This window comes from Anopheles maculipalpis, chromosome 3RL (assembly GCF_943734695.1).
Source record: "Anopheles maculipalpis chromosome 3RL, idAnoMacuDA_375_x, whole genome shotgun sequence".
In the NCBI taxonomy this organism is placed as follows: domain Eukaryota; kingdom Metazoa; phylum Arthropoda; class Insecta; order Diptera; family Culicidae; genus Anopheles; species Anopheles maculipalpis.
In genome coordinates, this window is record NC_064872.1 from 1,064,450 (window position 1) to 1,077,572 (window position 13,123).

The 13,123-nt window shown below is 42.6% G+C and overlaps 2 protein-coding genes across 3 annotated transcripts in view; both read right to left on the bottom strand.

Moving 5' to 3' along the window:
* Nucleotides 1-13,123, bottom strand: part of LOC126563728 (serine/threonine-protein kinase Tor) — a 236,255-nt gene that overhangs the window by 126,391 nt on the left and 96,741 nt on the right. The gene's annotated exons all lie outside the window — the stretch shown is intronic.
* Nucleotides 6,871-8,391, bottom strand: LOC126565985 (facilitated trehalose transporter Tret1-like). The gene is made up of 2 exons (XM_050223186.1): nucleotides 8,307-8,391; nucleotides 6,871-8,216 (listed from the first exon to the last, which is right to left on the bottom strand). The coding sequence occupies exons 1-2, from the start codon at nucleotides 8,371-8,373 to the stop codon at nucleotides 6,871-6,873; spliced, it is 1,413 nt and encodes a 470-aa protein (XP_050079143.1). The 5' UTR covers nucleotides 8,374-8,391.

Below are 13,123 nucleotides of genomic sequence, written 5' to 3' on the forward strand. Positions count from 1 at the left end.
TTTCGTGGCTAACGAATGTATGTTTTGCGGATTGGCTGTTTACCATTCGTTAACGGTAGGATGGCGAAAAATGATTTTAATCACTGGGTTGTGTTAAGCCAAGCCATGCTGTGGAATCGAGTTTCCTAAAGTAAAGAAAGCTTTTATGATACGGTTGTTTTTTTTTATTTTATTTTGTTTTAGTAATGTCTCATTCTTTTACTTGAAACGAAGCGGAAAATTGGTTGTATTTTTTCCCCAGAACTGTTCACACTTCTTCTTGCCTATCTTGAAAGGGCTTAAAAGTTTGTAAGATTTTCATACTGCAACAGTCTGCTTACCGTGCAGCTGATGTTATAAACCAACCATCATGCGTCATGGCGTCACTGTCTCGAGCATTGTAACTTACATTCAAAAACATTTTCCAACAACCGTGGCGCAAACACAGTTACGATTTGCAAGCTGACTTCAATAAGCCTTCTGCGAAATAAAAATTGACAAATCCTGCACAAACCTTACCAGTGGCGAATGATTTGCGAATACGGCCGCCCAAACGCGGTGCAAAGAAATTCAATTTCAAACCAGTATTACTGCGAAAATAAGATTACCGTGGCCTGCTGCCACCCATCGATGGAGGAATCATGTGCCGCACGAGCAAAGAGCCGTCACAGGCCTTCTGCTTTCACAAAATGGATCTGACAGGAAGCATGGTTAAGGATGTCAAGAACGAAAACGTGACAATTCTATTTCTTTTCCACTTCACGTCACCGCTTGATCCTGCCCGACTGCCCGAGGATGATACGATGCCCGAGAAAGGGGGAAGGGGGTGGAAAACTGCTTTCCGGTTTTGGCGCTTATTTTGGTTTCATATTGCATTTGGCTCAACAAATGACTGTCGGCTCAATCACCATACTAAACCAGTGTTCTATCATTGCCAAATTTTCACCTTCTGGTTCAGCTGGTTCAAATGTATTTGGTTTCATTCGTTCTTTGCTTTGAAGACACAATGTTGCTTTCAATGGTTTGACGTGCTTGGTATAGGTTTTTTTGTTTTGTAATCATTGTTTGCATTGGCACTATTTTCTATGAACCATACTCGTCGGGTACATTGACATTCATACACCATGCGTTTCCATCGAATTTCGTATACTATATGACACAATCAAACACCAGGCGTCTCCATCCAAGTGTAAACACTAGGCGTCTCCATCAAGCGGGGTGTAAATCTTTCTTTTCCCCACCTGGATGTGATGAAGTTTCGGTGACTTTTGACAGGTACGAAATTGGAATGCATAATGGTCGCATTACATTGTTAAGCAGATCAAAAGAACGGGGGGACTTGTATAGGGGAGTTCTTTCTTTGTAAGGAATGATTTGTGATATTTGTTTGGTATTTTTGCCCAGGACTGCCCAATATTGGACAATTTTATGCTCCTAATAAAACAAGAAACAAATGTTGAACTCTTGACATTCGAGTGTGTACGCAAATGGAGTTTCTATTATGCATTACGGCAGAGCGTGTGGTGCCTGTGATCAATATTTGCATTACATTACAACAGCCGCATAATGTGAGTAGAGCTTGTGTGCTGTGCTTGAACTTTTGGTACCCAGTCGAATCGAACCATGTGTACCATCTGTTGACCGTCCAATTCAAACAACGGCGTTCGTTAGGCAATGAATAGGTGACCCTCTGGAAAGGTGGGAACCCACAAAACCGACCCAACGGGGGAAAGTGCTGCAACAGGCCTAATAGACGTTTCATTACAAACACCAATACGTAAGCCATCGGTTCATTTCCCCGTCATTTACAATCTTACGCTTTTGAGCATGATGTGGTGGCGCACGGTCTACATCGGTTGCATTAGGTGGTCACCTTTTTTATCCCCCGGTAATATATGTAACGAAGCCGCAGTGGAGCGATTATGTTCGTTTCGTTTTTGCTGTGTTCGTACGTTTTCTTTCGGTTTCGGAATCTCGACCCCGGGAAATGGACACACAGTGCTTGAGCGTCCAGCGTAACATATGCTCCGGTGCTGGGATGTTGTTGGTGAGAGAAAAACTAGCTGATATAGCGTAACGTTGCGGACGGTTTCGGTAGACGAAACGATGCTCAAACGATAACACGCAATCTCGACGCACTCCGACGACGACTCCAAACGGGCGTGTAGAAACGGCAGCCGGCAATAATCGTAAAATTTTATTATTCGAGTTTTGCGCGAAGCCCATATAATGCCTTTATTCGTTTTGAGCATGGGGAGCGGTTGAGCAGCTGGAAGGTTTTTTTTCCCGGTAGGCCCCCATACAAGCAAAGGCAGTGCGTATCGTACGGTGGTGGCAGCTGGCTTGATGCGTACAAATACCAGCTTCCTGCCCGGTGCATTAATGTCGAAAAACATCCCATGTATACAGCATCCACACTCTGCTAGTGTGTGTTTGTGGGTACTTTTTTGTAGCTCATCGGATATTTTGGCTCTATCAAAATAGGACAGAACTCAACTCATGACGGTAGTTACATGGGTGGGAAATTTCAACTCAACGCAGCTTGCAGGTTTGGTTGATTAACCAGGACTAAATATGATAACTTTTCTGCGGTTACGTTCTGCACATCCACATTGTCGAGGTTTGGTGTTCGGCGAAAGAAATAAGCGTGTGTGGATGCGATGGTGAAAGTTTTTAAATGGAAAATCGTTCCTCAAGCATGCAAACACGGTACCGGAAACGGATGAACTTTTGCTGCCAATTGAAGTTTTACAGAAAATAATTGCTATCCAGACGCTAGGGAAAGTTTTTGTGGATGTTTTTTGCTAACTTTACAAGCGAATGCATGCTCGTTACTATGCAAAATATATTTGCTGAAAGAGTGAGCGTGAAAAGAGAGAATCTCGTATAGATTTAAAGGATTAAAATGTTAAACTGACGTGAAAAGTTGGATAAGTGTTGATTATTTAATGTCAATGAGATTTGGAACAGGAAAATGAGGTTTTAACGGTTAAGTACCAAGTATCGTTTGAAATAATTTTTGTCAGTTTTGTTTGCTTATAATAATTTTCCTCCCGAATAGAACAAAAAATTTTGGAAAAGATTAGTGACTCAACTTGGCATTCTACGATGGTTTCGATGAATCATAATCCTGGAAGATTTATCGCCAACCAATTGAAAACCTATTTCACAAAATTTCTTTCGGACATTTCTGTTTTCTGTTCGCTGATTCGCGAACATCCCATGCTGGATTTAGGCCATGGAAAACTAATTATATTATCCCCTCCAAACCGGTCAGCTGACAAGGCATTAGAAAATGTAAGCAAGCAGCGCAACAATAAATGGAAGCAAAAGAAGACAAAAAAAGGTCACAAATGGTTAAATTCGTTATTCTTTCGGATAAGCTATCCCCAACCCCGGGAGGGACATTTTAATTGTGGACAGCGGTGTGGGTGGTTGGCACCGTCTCGTAATAGATGATGGTATGCTACCTTCCATTCCAGCTCTGTGATCTGGGGCCAGGGACCATGGAAGACGAAGGTGGGTACGAAAAAGGTTTTATAATTTATTATTGCAGAGACAACAGGGCACAAATCTGAACAGCGCTTAATTACGACCATGTTGTTATGATCGCTTTTTTCTGACATTTTTAATGGGCACCAAGCCGGGGCGTAATCGCTCCATTTATGGTGCTCGAGAGTGGGAATGGATTATGTTTTTTTTAAACATATGACAAAAAAAGGAGTACAGTAGGAGGAGTTTTGAACAGATGTATTTCACACAACAACAAACAGGAAAGAAATGATAGAAAAGAGAAGCAATTGGATACCAATGAAGTGCTAATGAGGGTAGAAATGATCTTCAAAATTGCTATTTACTTGACCTGAGGTTTCTAGTTTTTCTTTAACCTTTAAGAGTTGAAAGAATAAGCTATTTAAAAGGGATTGTTTTAAGGATAGTAAAAAACCGTTAAAAGGTAGTGTTATATTATTCTATGCACAGTTTATTGCCTCTTAGCTTGATGGTAAATCAATGCCATCGAGACGTGGGAAAACCTCGATTCCTAGGCGGTCCTAACAGCTTACAGGTCAGGGCTTTTTAAGAGCCAAACGTTGATTATCATGCTATCTAACGGAAGCACCATGGAGCATCACGAGTGGGTGCTTAGCATGTCAGTATAACATCAGCGAATGGCGTAGTCCACAAAGTTAAATGGAAATACAAGTCGGTTCGAGTGGTATTGGACAAGCATCTTCTAATCGGTGTATTATTAATACCTGAAGCAACGGCAGCAAATTCAGCATTATGTACCGTCCAGTTCGATATCGGAATGTCAGTATGAGTGTGCTTCAGCTAAGCTTTGTCCCGCGTATGTGCTGAAGTATCGTTAGTGTTTATTATCTATTGTCTGTTCTGTGAATCTAGCTATCTTTACTATTTTAACTGAGTAGAAGCTTAACTGAGGAGTAAGCAATCTCTTTTTAGGTCACTTTTACTCATTGTTAACTACTTTGTTACGAAGAGATTTTTCGTATAACAATAATTTAGAAAAAAAGATACGCTAACCTCGTAACAGTGTTATCTAAATTAGGTTAGTTCTTGCCGTTTTTCGCTTTCTTACAAAGTAACCTCTTTCCGGACATTCACCATTCAAATAAAAACATTTTGCGTTCTTGAGCGATACTTGCCGTTTCACAGAAATGTCTAATGGAATTGCTTGACGTGACATTCGTTTCCGGTCGTACAGGTGAAATGTATCGATAAGCAAAGATTTCCAGGTAATCGTTAGAATCAAATGCTTGTGGCTATGGGTAGGAAGATATATGTACATCTGAATAGCAAATCACTTCCCTACCGTGAGATTTTGTTTCCTCAGGCAAACCTGAACCTTTCAGTGGAATGATTGATTTTTTGGATGATGTGAATTTGCTTTTCCGTGCTTGTGAACGTAAAACGCCTGTGGTTGGAGCGGAAATTAATTTCTACGAATCGTCGACATGTTTCCGTCGATGGCTCTGTTTACGCTGTCACGATGCCTTTGTGTGTTAGGGAATGCGGTAAACGACCCCTTCGTGCAAGTAGGATGAATGTTCTTTTCTTGTACGTGTAAGGTTTATAAAATTCACGCAGAATATGTGTTTCCGTTTTGAGATGAAATTGGTAGCGGTAGATGTTTGGTGTAAAGACCACGTTCTGCAAGTTTGTTAAGAGAGCAAACAATTCTTCATTCAAATTTGAAGCATGTACATGAAAGCACATGTTTGTTTCAGGGCTAAATTTGTGTGTCAAGAGTAATTTCATGAGAAGACAAAATATTAACAGTTTTTAACACTTCTTTGAAGTTATGTACCAAATAATTGCACTAAAAGCTTCTGAGAACGTACCTGTGAAAAGGTAAAGAATCGTCAAGATCCTATCCCCACAAAAATCCTATCATCGTCTTCATTTGCGATTTACGAACCGACACATCCTTCTTACTGTGACCAACAACCAAGAACTAAATAAACTCTATCGTTGTGTCAGAATGTAATGAGGCGAATGAATCGTTCGTACTGTACAGTTCATTGAAGTCCATTCATTTGTTACTTCTCTGAGACAAGAGACCACGTTTTACTTTGGCTTTTCCGCCCCAAAAGGGTTGAGCTTTTACATCCTTTCTTCTGTGTGCTCTCCCACAAAGAACATCACCCGGAAGTAGTTTGCGAATTGAAGCCCTTTGCAGCAGCAGCAGCACGAATTCAATCGGTTGTTTGTGCTGCCTTCGTTTCTTCCCTTCCGTAAAAGGGTTCTGGCTTGGAAATGAACGAATCTGGCTGTGAAGCACAAATAATTGCCCCGAAATAGTTGCTTTCTCTGAGTGTAGTGATACGATGGAAAAGGGCAAAACGACAGGATCAGCCTGCGCATGAAGACGAAGACTTCATTCGTTGAAAGTCACGTTTAAGGCACGACAAACGGCAATGATCCATTACTAGAGCCCAAGTACCGGAAGTGGCATCTTTTGTAGGCACAGGTTTTTCGGAGCGATGGAGTAAAATAAATCCGGAAGACGTGACGGAATGCGCTTCCGTCTTTGGTCCGTTTTTTTTTTATTTCAGAGCATGACACACTTGAAAATGCGTGACGGCTGCATAGGAAAATGGGTGTCGTGTTACTTTTCTATTATGGAAGAATAAGAGCTTTAAGGCAAGCTTGTTTGAAAAGTATCGATTTCCATGCCTCATTCTCTGCTTCATAAACGAACGAATTCAGGCTCATAGTCGTGTAAGAATGACATCGAGCAAGAAAAAACTTTTGAAATTATTTTATGTCAAGAAGCAACACGTGACAAGAACATTTAAACTTCTATAGTCGGAGATGCGAATGTTCTTCTTTATTTTTCGGAGTTCTGTGTGCTCGTACCAGACATATCTTCGTCTGGTACGAGCATAAAGAGAGCATAAAGAACTCAAACTTCTTGTTACAACTGCACATTTGTGATGAAGTACAGATTGAATTTATGATGGGCCAGGTATGAAACTTTGACTTCCCAAACTTTTTTTACAGGGTATACTGGTTGAACCGGCATCATGACAGCTTTTGCAAGGTTGATGCCTTCCGGATGATGAAAATTAATAACCAAAGTTTCGTTGTTGATGATGAACGCGATATATTCATTGCTCACCGTTGCTGGTACATTGATAATAAATTTAAAATCATGAACATCTGCTTGTCTGTTACAAAAAATCATTTAAGAGTTTATACGATCTTGGTTTTCTTTGTTTCGCACACCATGACTTTTCCCATGTATCCTTTCTCTTAGCTCTCTTTAGGTGGGAAATGATGATGATTTTTTTAAATAGCTTCTAATAATATAACTTAGTCTGCACTAGTTTCGAACAACTTTTAACTTTTAATCATAAACAATTTCGCTCAAAGCACTCCTAAAATCACTTTGGATTGTCGCTTCTTTCGCCAACCGGCAATAATTTCCTGCACCTCATCCAAACTGCGTCCCTTGGTTTCGGGAATGTACAGAAACACGAACAAAAAAGTAAGCCCAGTGCTGATAGTAAACACCCAGAACGGTAGATACGCCCCAACATTGTCAAGCGCGACCTGGAACAACTTCACCACGGCAAAGATGAGGCCACCGCTCAGAATGCCAAACAGTGCATTCGCGTAGGCACGGATGTTTTTGGGAAATATTTCACTCAGGATCGCAAATGGAATGGTCGCCAGACCGAAGGCGTAGGATACGACGAACAGCAAAAGTCCGACGAACGAAACCCACCCGAAGCGTACGACATCCACTTCCGCCGCGTCCAGCGTAAAGTAGACGGCACCAAGCAGCAGTCCGAGAAAGCTACCGGCAACGGACCAAAGCAGCAATGGACGGCGACCGAGCCGATCGACCAGAAAAACCGGAAACAGCACGGATACCATTTGGACTGCACCGAGCACGATGGACATTTCGGCATCGGTGAGATCGCTGGAAATTTGGGAGAAAATAGTCTGTGCGTAGCTGAGAATGGCCTGCATTCCGGACATCTGCACACCGACGGCAAGTACCAGCACGATGATGAGATTGTTCCGATAAGTCGGTTGAAACAGTTCCCTCATCGAACCACGCTCGCTAGCCGTTCGTTCGATGGATTTTTGCGTACGGTGTAGTTCCTCCGCAACGGCCGAGTTCCTTCGAAACCATTGCAGGCTTTCGCGTGCTTGGTCGGTGCATCCCTTACCGAGAAGATAATGTGGTGATTCTGGCATCCATACAAAGGTGCTGAGAAACAGAACTGGGCCAAGCATTGAAAGCCAAGCAAGTACTTCGTAGCTAACGTACGGTCCGATGGAGTATTCGAAGAGAATGCCCAGCTTGGCCATTACCGTGATGAGTGAAGCTGCTGCACCGCGTACCCCGTCGGAAGTGATCTCGCCGATGTAGATGGGAACAATGCCGTACGCAATGCCATACGAAACACCGAACAGGAAGCGAGCGATGTAGAGAAATACTGACGTTCGCGCTAATGCGATCATAATCCATCCGGCAATCACCGGAAGAGCGCTTGCGATAAATGGCCACTTGCGACCTAGTCGGTCGACGGTGAGCCCTGCCAGAATCATACCGAAGATACCGCCGATAGCTTGTATCGACACGATCCAGGAACCAGCATTAGCCGTAATCGATACCGGAGGGTTTGGCTCCGTCAGTAGTTTTGGCAGGGCCGGTGAGGACCATGCGCTGGTACACACGACCATGAAGATACAAAGAGTTGCTGAAGAAAAAGAAAACAACAACACTAATTAGAAACGGACCCACAAACACTAAATTGAAAAAAAAATGGAGCACAGTTCAACCAACTTACCGGATAGTGATGCTAAATACTCATTTCTGTAGCGTAGTAAACGCCAGGTCCACGGTGAAGTTGTCATGGTGACGATCTGGGATGGAATGGATTGGAATGCTCGGACGGCATTTGAAGTGCGAGATGACGTTTAGCCAGAGAAAAACAAAACCTTGTTTACGAGTGTACCATCGTATCATTAGGCGTCGTGATGTGTCCAGATAATGAGAACCTTATTACCTTGACACGGTGAATTGAAGCGAAAGAAAGTGAATGTTTGGAGTGTGACGAAAGACGAAAACCTTAAGAGTGAGTAGGAACGGTAAACACGATAACGATAAGTGTGATGGTTATTGGTGAAGTAATTGCTAGCGTAAAAGTAAGCATACTTACGCCTGTCTGTCGATTAGATTGTTATCATAGGTCTTCCCGCGTATGTTTGTTTGGTAGTCGCAATCGCTTGGTTGGTAGTAGATATGAGGGGCACAACAGCTGTAAATGCCTCAAGATTAGTGAGGACTTTGGTATGTAAAGCGTGCGAATTTTAATCTTGACAAGGTTAATACTCCCGTCAATTCATGGAACTGGAAGATTTGGAAAGATTAGATAAAAAAAAAACGTGTTAGAAGTGATTTTGATGTTTTTTGTTTAGAATTCTCGCACAAATTAGTGATAATAAAGGTTAAATATTAGACGCATATTCTCATTACAGCCGTGAAGCTGTGAAGATGTGTAACTGGGACATCATATGTAATCATTCAAACAGATAGTATTGAAAAGTTCATCCATCGTTGGAGATGTCCCTATTCCCAGTTCCGGAAAAATGAAAACAAAAAAAAAAAAAACGCGCGCGCAATGTTTACCATAAACCGTACATTGTGCAAACTCTTCGGCACCGCGTCGCCAAACAGACAACCATTTGAGCGGAAACTATCATTTTGTCGAACAATCGGCTAGGCGAACAACGGCGAGCACTTGGAAACATCGATGCCCGATGGGAAGCAGTAAGCTTGCTTCAGTTCTGCCGCTGGCACTTATTTTGTAGCTATTTTGCCTTCCGTCCTAACACTCGGCGTCTCGTCGCCCTTACGAAGTCTTCCGGAGTGTGCTCATGAAACAGCAGCAGTATTTTCTCCTGTTGCGCACAAACATTCCGCTGCAAACTAAACGAGTCTTTTTGGTGTGTCGACGAACGTTGAGAGGGAGAATTTGCTAGGGAAAAGTAAGAGACGATCAAGTCTCACAGGGAAGGAAAAAGCATATTTGCAATTCCAATTTTGCTTTTATGAATTGTGCTTAGCGAACCGGCAAGGCGTGTCTTTTCAGCCGTATATGGGAAGCGTTCGATGATAGCCGAGAGCACCGCCGTCATTCTGTGTTCCCATCCTATGCCGGTAGTGGAAGGCGGCTGAGCACATCTAACATCTTCTTACGCCGTCGTGAGCAATCTTCCGGCGTACTGGTAGTGTGTGAGGGAAGTTGAACAAGAAAACGATAGGCAAAAGGTCGTTAATGAAAGCGAGTGATCACAATTGATTGATGACTCCACGCTGGCACATTCCAGAAGCACCAAACATACGGCAATCCGGCAAACGGCTTCGCTTGATCCTGCTGTGTACGCATTACACAATATCGATTTCCCTGGAGAAATATTGAGTAATTTATTTTAATCTACATGCCGCTCCACATTTGATCCAGGTTGAGGGAAGGAAGTTGATGCTCGGGAGTTCAGTGTTGGCAACGAGTGCTGTATTATCCAAATGCAAATCATTCCCTAGGGGTGTGTGGCTTACACCATGTCGGTGCGTTCCGGGTGTTCTCTTTATGATTTTATTCAGTGCCAATGATGAGGGGTCTTTCGAAGCATCAGAGAGCCCCACAAAATAACACTTCATATTTCATTTGAACGATCATTTTTAGTTTAAAACCTTGTTGTCGGATGAAGTACGCAAATACGAAGAGCTTTAAATGAACGAAAAACTGACTAAAGCATGCTTGAAACTTTCACCGGACAGTCGCCACATGCCCTCACAGTTTGTTACCAATTTTGCCCCATACCAAACCGTCGTTCAGCTGCAATCAATGGACGATTGTATTTTTAACATTTCATCCTGCGGTTTGCGCTTTACCCTTGCCACCACACTTTATGGAAGAACATATCCACATGTATTCGCTCCACCCTCCACGGACATCAACAGTCGGATAAATAAAAGTTCACCATCGATTCGAAATGGTACTGAATGGGGGAAGCATTTCGTACGCTCGTGTGAAAATTCGAACCGATTTTGTCACTTGCACCTCGGTCAGGACTTTTGGCATGGTTTTCGATGCGATTTCCTTGTCGGCGTGGAAATAGGATAAAACGAGAATTGTGAAAAAGTTAAAAGGAAAAAAAGAAAACAGACACAAAATGAAGCCAAACTCGAAATGTGCTTTCAATGCTGCTGACGATCGCACCACCCGAAACCTGATGGAAATCGGAAAATTGACCTTAATCCGTAAACGGCAACCGCGGAGCCACAAAGTCTCGTGCTGAGGGCGAATAGGAAAAGCACGGATAGGATTTATCACGGTGCAGTGAAATGTTAACATGACGCGTTTGCCATTCGGAAACACCAATCGCTAATCGAATAAAGTTCGATAAGTGTAAGAAGAATGAACCGTGTGGCACGCGTATGTGTGTATTTGTTAAATCACCGCAAACGGGCACATTTGTGTTCATTTGAGCTGAAGTTTGCTGCATTTCTGGTTCGGATCCTTTCTGGGTGATAAAACGGAAATGCAATTATCTTTCCACATGGCGATCCGTTCGTTTCGCTCGGTATAAAAATGTTCGATCGCTTTTGAATTGTAAAAAGATAAAATTATCGTTGTTTATCTTGTCCCAACAGCACGTAATTGATCTGGTGGGATGAATCGGTTCGTTAAGCCCATTTTTGACATCCGGATAAAGGGGGTGGAAAAAAATGAAACGAAAATTGAAAATTGTTTTTCTTTACAAAAAAGAGTTTAAAGCAGCTCCTGGGGTCGCTTTCTATAGGGATTAATAAGACATCGAATTCAACGAACGTTTCACTATTTCGAGGGTCGGTCATGTGGTAAATATTAAAACTAGGAAGTCATTTTATGGCACGAACGAAAATAGACCGCATTACGACCAATCGATGTGTAATAAGTACACCTTGATCAATTTCATATCCCGAAGAATTGAGCGGCCTTTCCATGCGCCAATCTAGATCCCAATCATCTCCCAAAGTACAAAAATAATTCCCAAAATATAAATATTAGCTTCCTTACTCTGCATTGAATTGAAGAATCAAGGAAAATGGACAACTGCACACCCTTGCCAGTCAGTGTGCCATACAGTACAGTCCCCGACAAACGTTGCAGTAACATTGGAAGCCTTCAAGAAAACATTCCTGTCACGTCCGCGACCCGCATACATTATTCATCCATTCCCTAAAGTAAAAGTAAAAATCCCACTGACCCGCGGGACAGTAGGACGAGATTAAAGCTTCTCAGGACACGCTTCTTTCGCGCTATTTATCAGATAGGCGGCTTGGGTAGGTTAGGCTGTTTATAATTGTGCCTCCCATCAATGTCACGGCCAGCGTGACAATGGCATTCCAAGTCGAAGGTTCCGGCATTCGAAAAGCCCTCAAGCTTTCACCGAACAGAGTCCGTTGTCAGAAGAGATTTCCACAGGACTTAGACACAGGAAAATTGAAGTGTCATTTTTCTCCATTTTCACCACTCATTATTGTGGCGTTACTTTTTGTGACGTTGCTGTATTTTTCTTGAGCGCTTGTACTGTTTCGGTTGACAGAGCCTTCCGAGAACATTTTTCAGTCTCAAAAGATTTGCCACGGTATCCTTAGAATGGTGGACAACGTTCTAAAATTGTGCGTGGCAGGAGAACAGAAAAAAGGCTACAAAACAATGACATGGCACATAATCGGTGGCAATTTGTCATAAGGCTACCGGCATTCTGAGCCATCGGAGCAGATTTTGGTGTAGATTTGCTGCTGTACGAGTGATTTCCTATCATCAACAGATAAGGCTAACAGAGTTCTTGGTGACATCTTAAAGATTTCGGATTTCCTTGAATCTGGTGAATGCTGGAAGACATTGATAAAGCTTTAATGATTGTCAGTAACATTGGAAGGTCAAAACATTTTCGAATCCATTGCATAAGAAAGGCTGAAAGTGTTTTCTTCCTTTAATTGCTCTTAGCTTAACGATAACGGCATCTCATAATCTGAGTTCAAATATTCATCTCTATTCACTATCCTCAAAGTGAAATCTCATCTTCCTCAAAGGATTTAACGATTCAATGGGTCACCATGGGTCCCATAAAGATCCGGTACACCTTGGCTAGAAACCTTCGCCCTACAACCTCAGATCGAGATCAGTTGTTTTTACCGGTGATTAACATGCCATTCGTTTGTGGAAAGGGTTTTTGTGTGAGCATATAAATCCTGGCTCGTTCGTTTGGGACACTCAACTAAACTACCTGGACGCAGGTGAGTCCTCAAATTCCCCAACGATATCTAAGCTCCAATGCACTGCTGCAGCTTCGAGCTGGGTTTTTGCATAGGATTGGAAGTCCCCACTACCAACATAGAACCGAAACCAGAAGCTCTCCTCGTTGGAGACTTCTCTATCCCCGTTGTTCCCTATCACAGCAACCGTTAAAACGTGTGTCACGGTATTAGTAGAACGACACAAAGGTTGCCACTAGATCTTCTACGTCCTCGCTCTCGGTGGACTCACTGTTCCATTTTCCAGCCAACGATGAATTGAAAGTGTCCAACGGGGAATCATATTTCAGGCGCTCC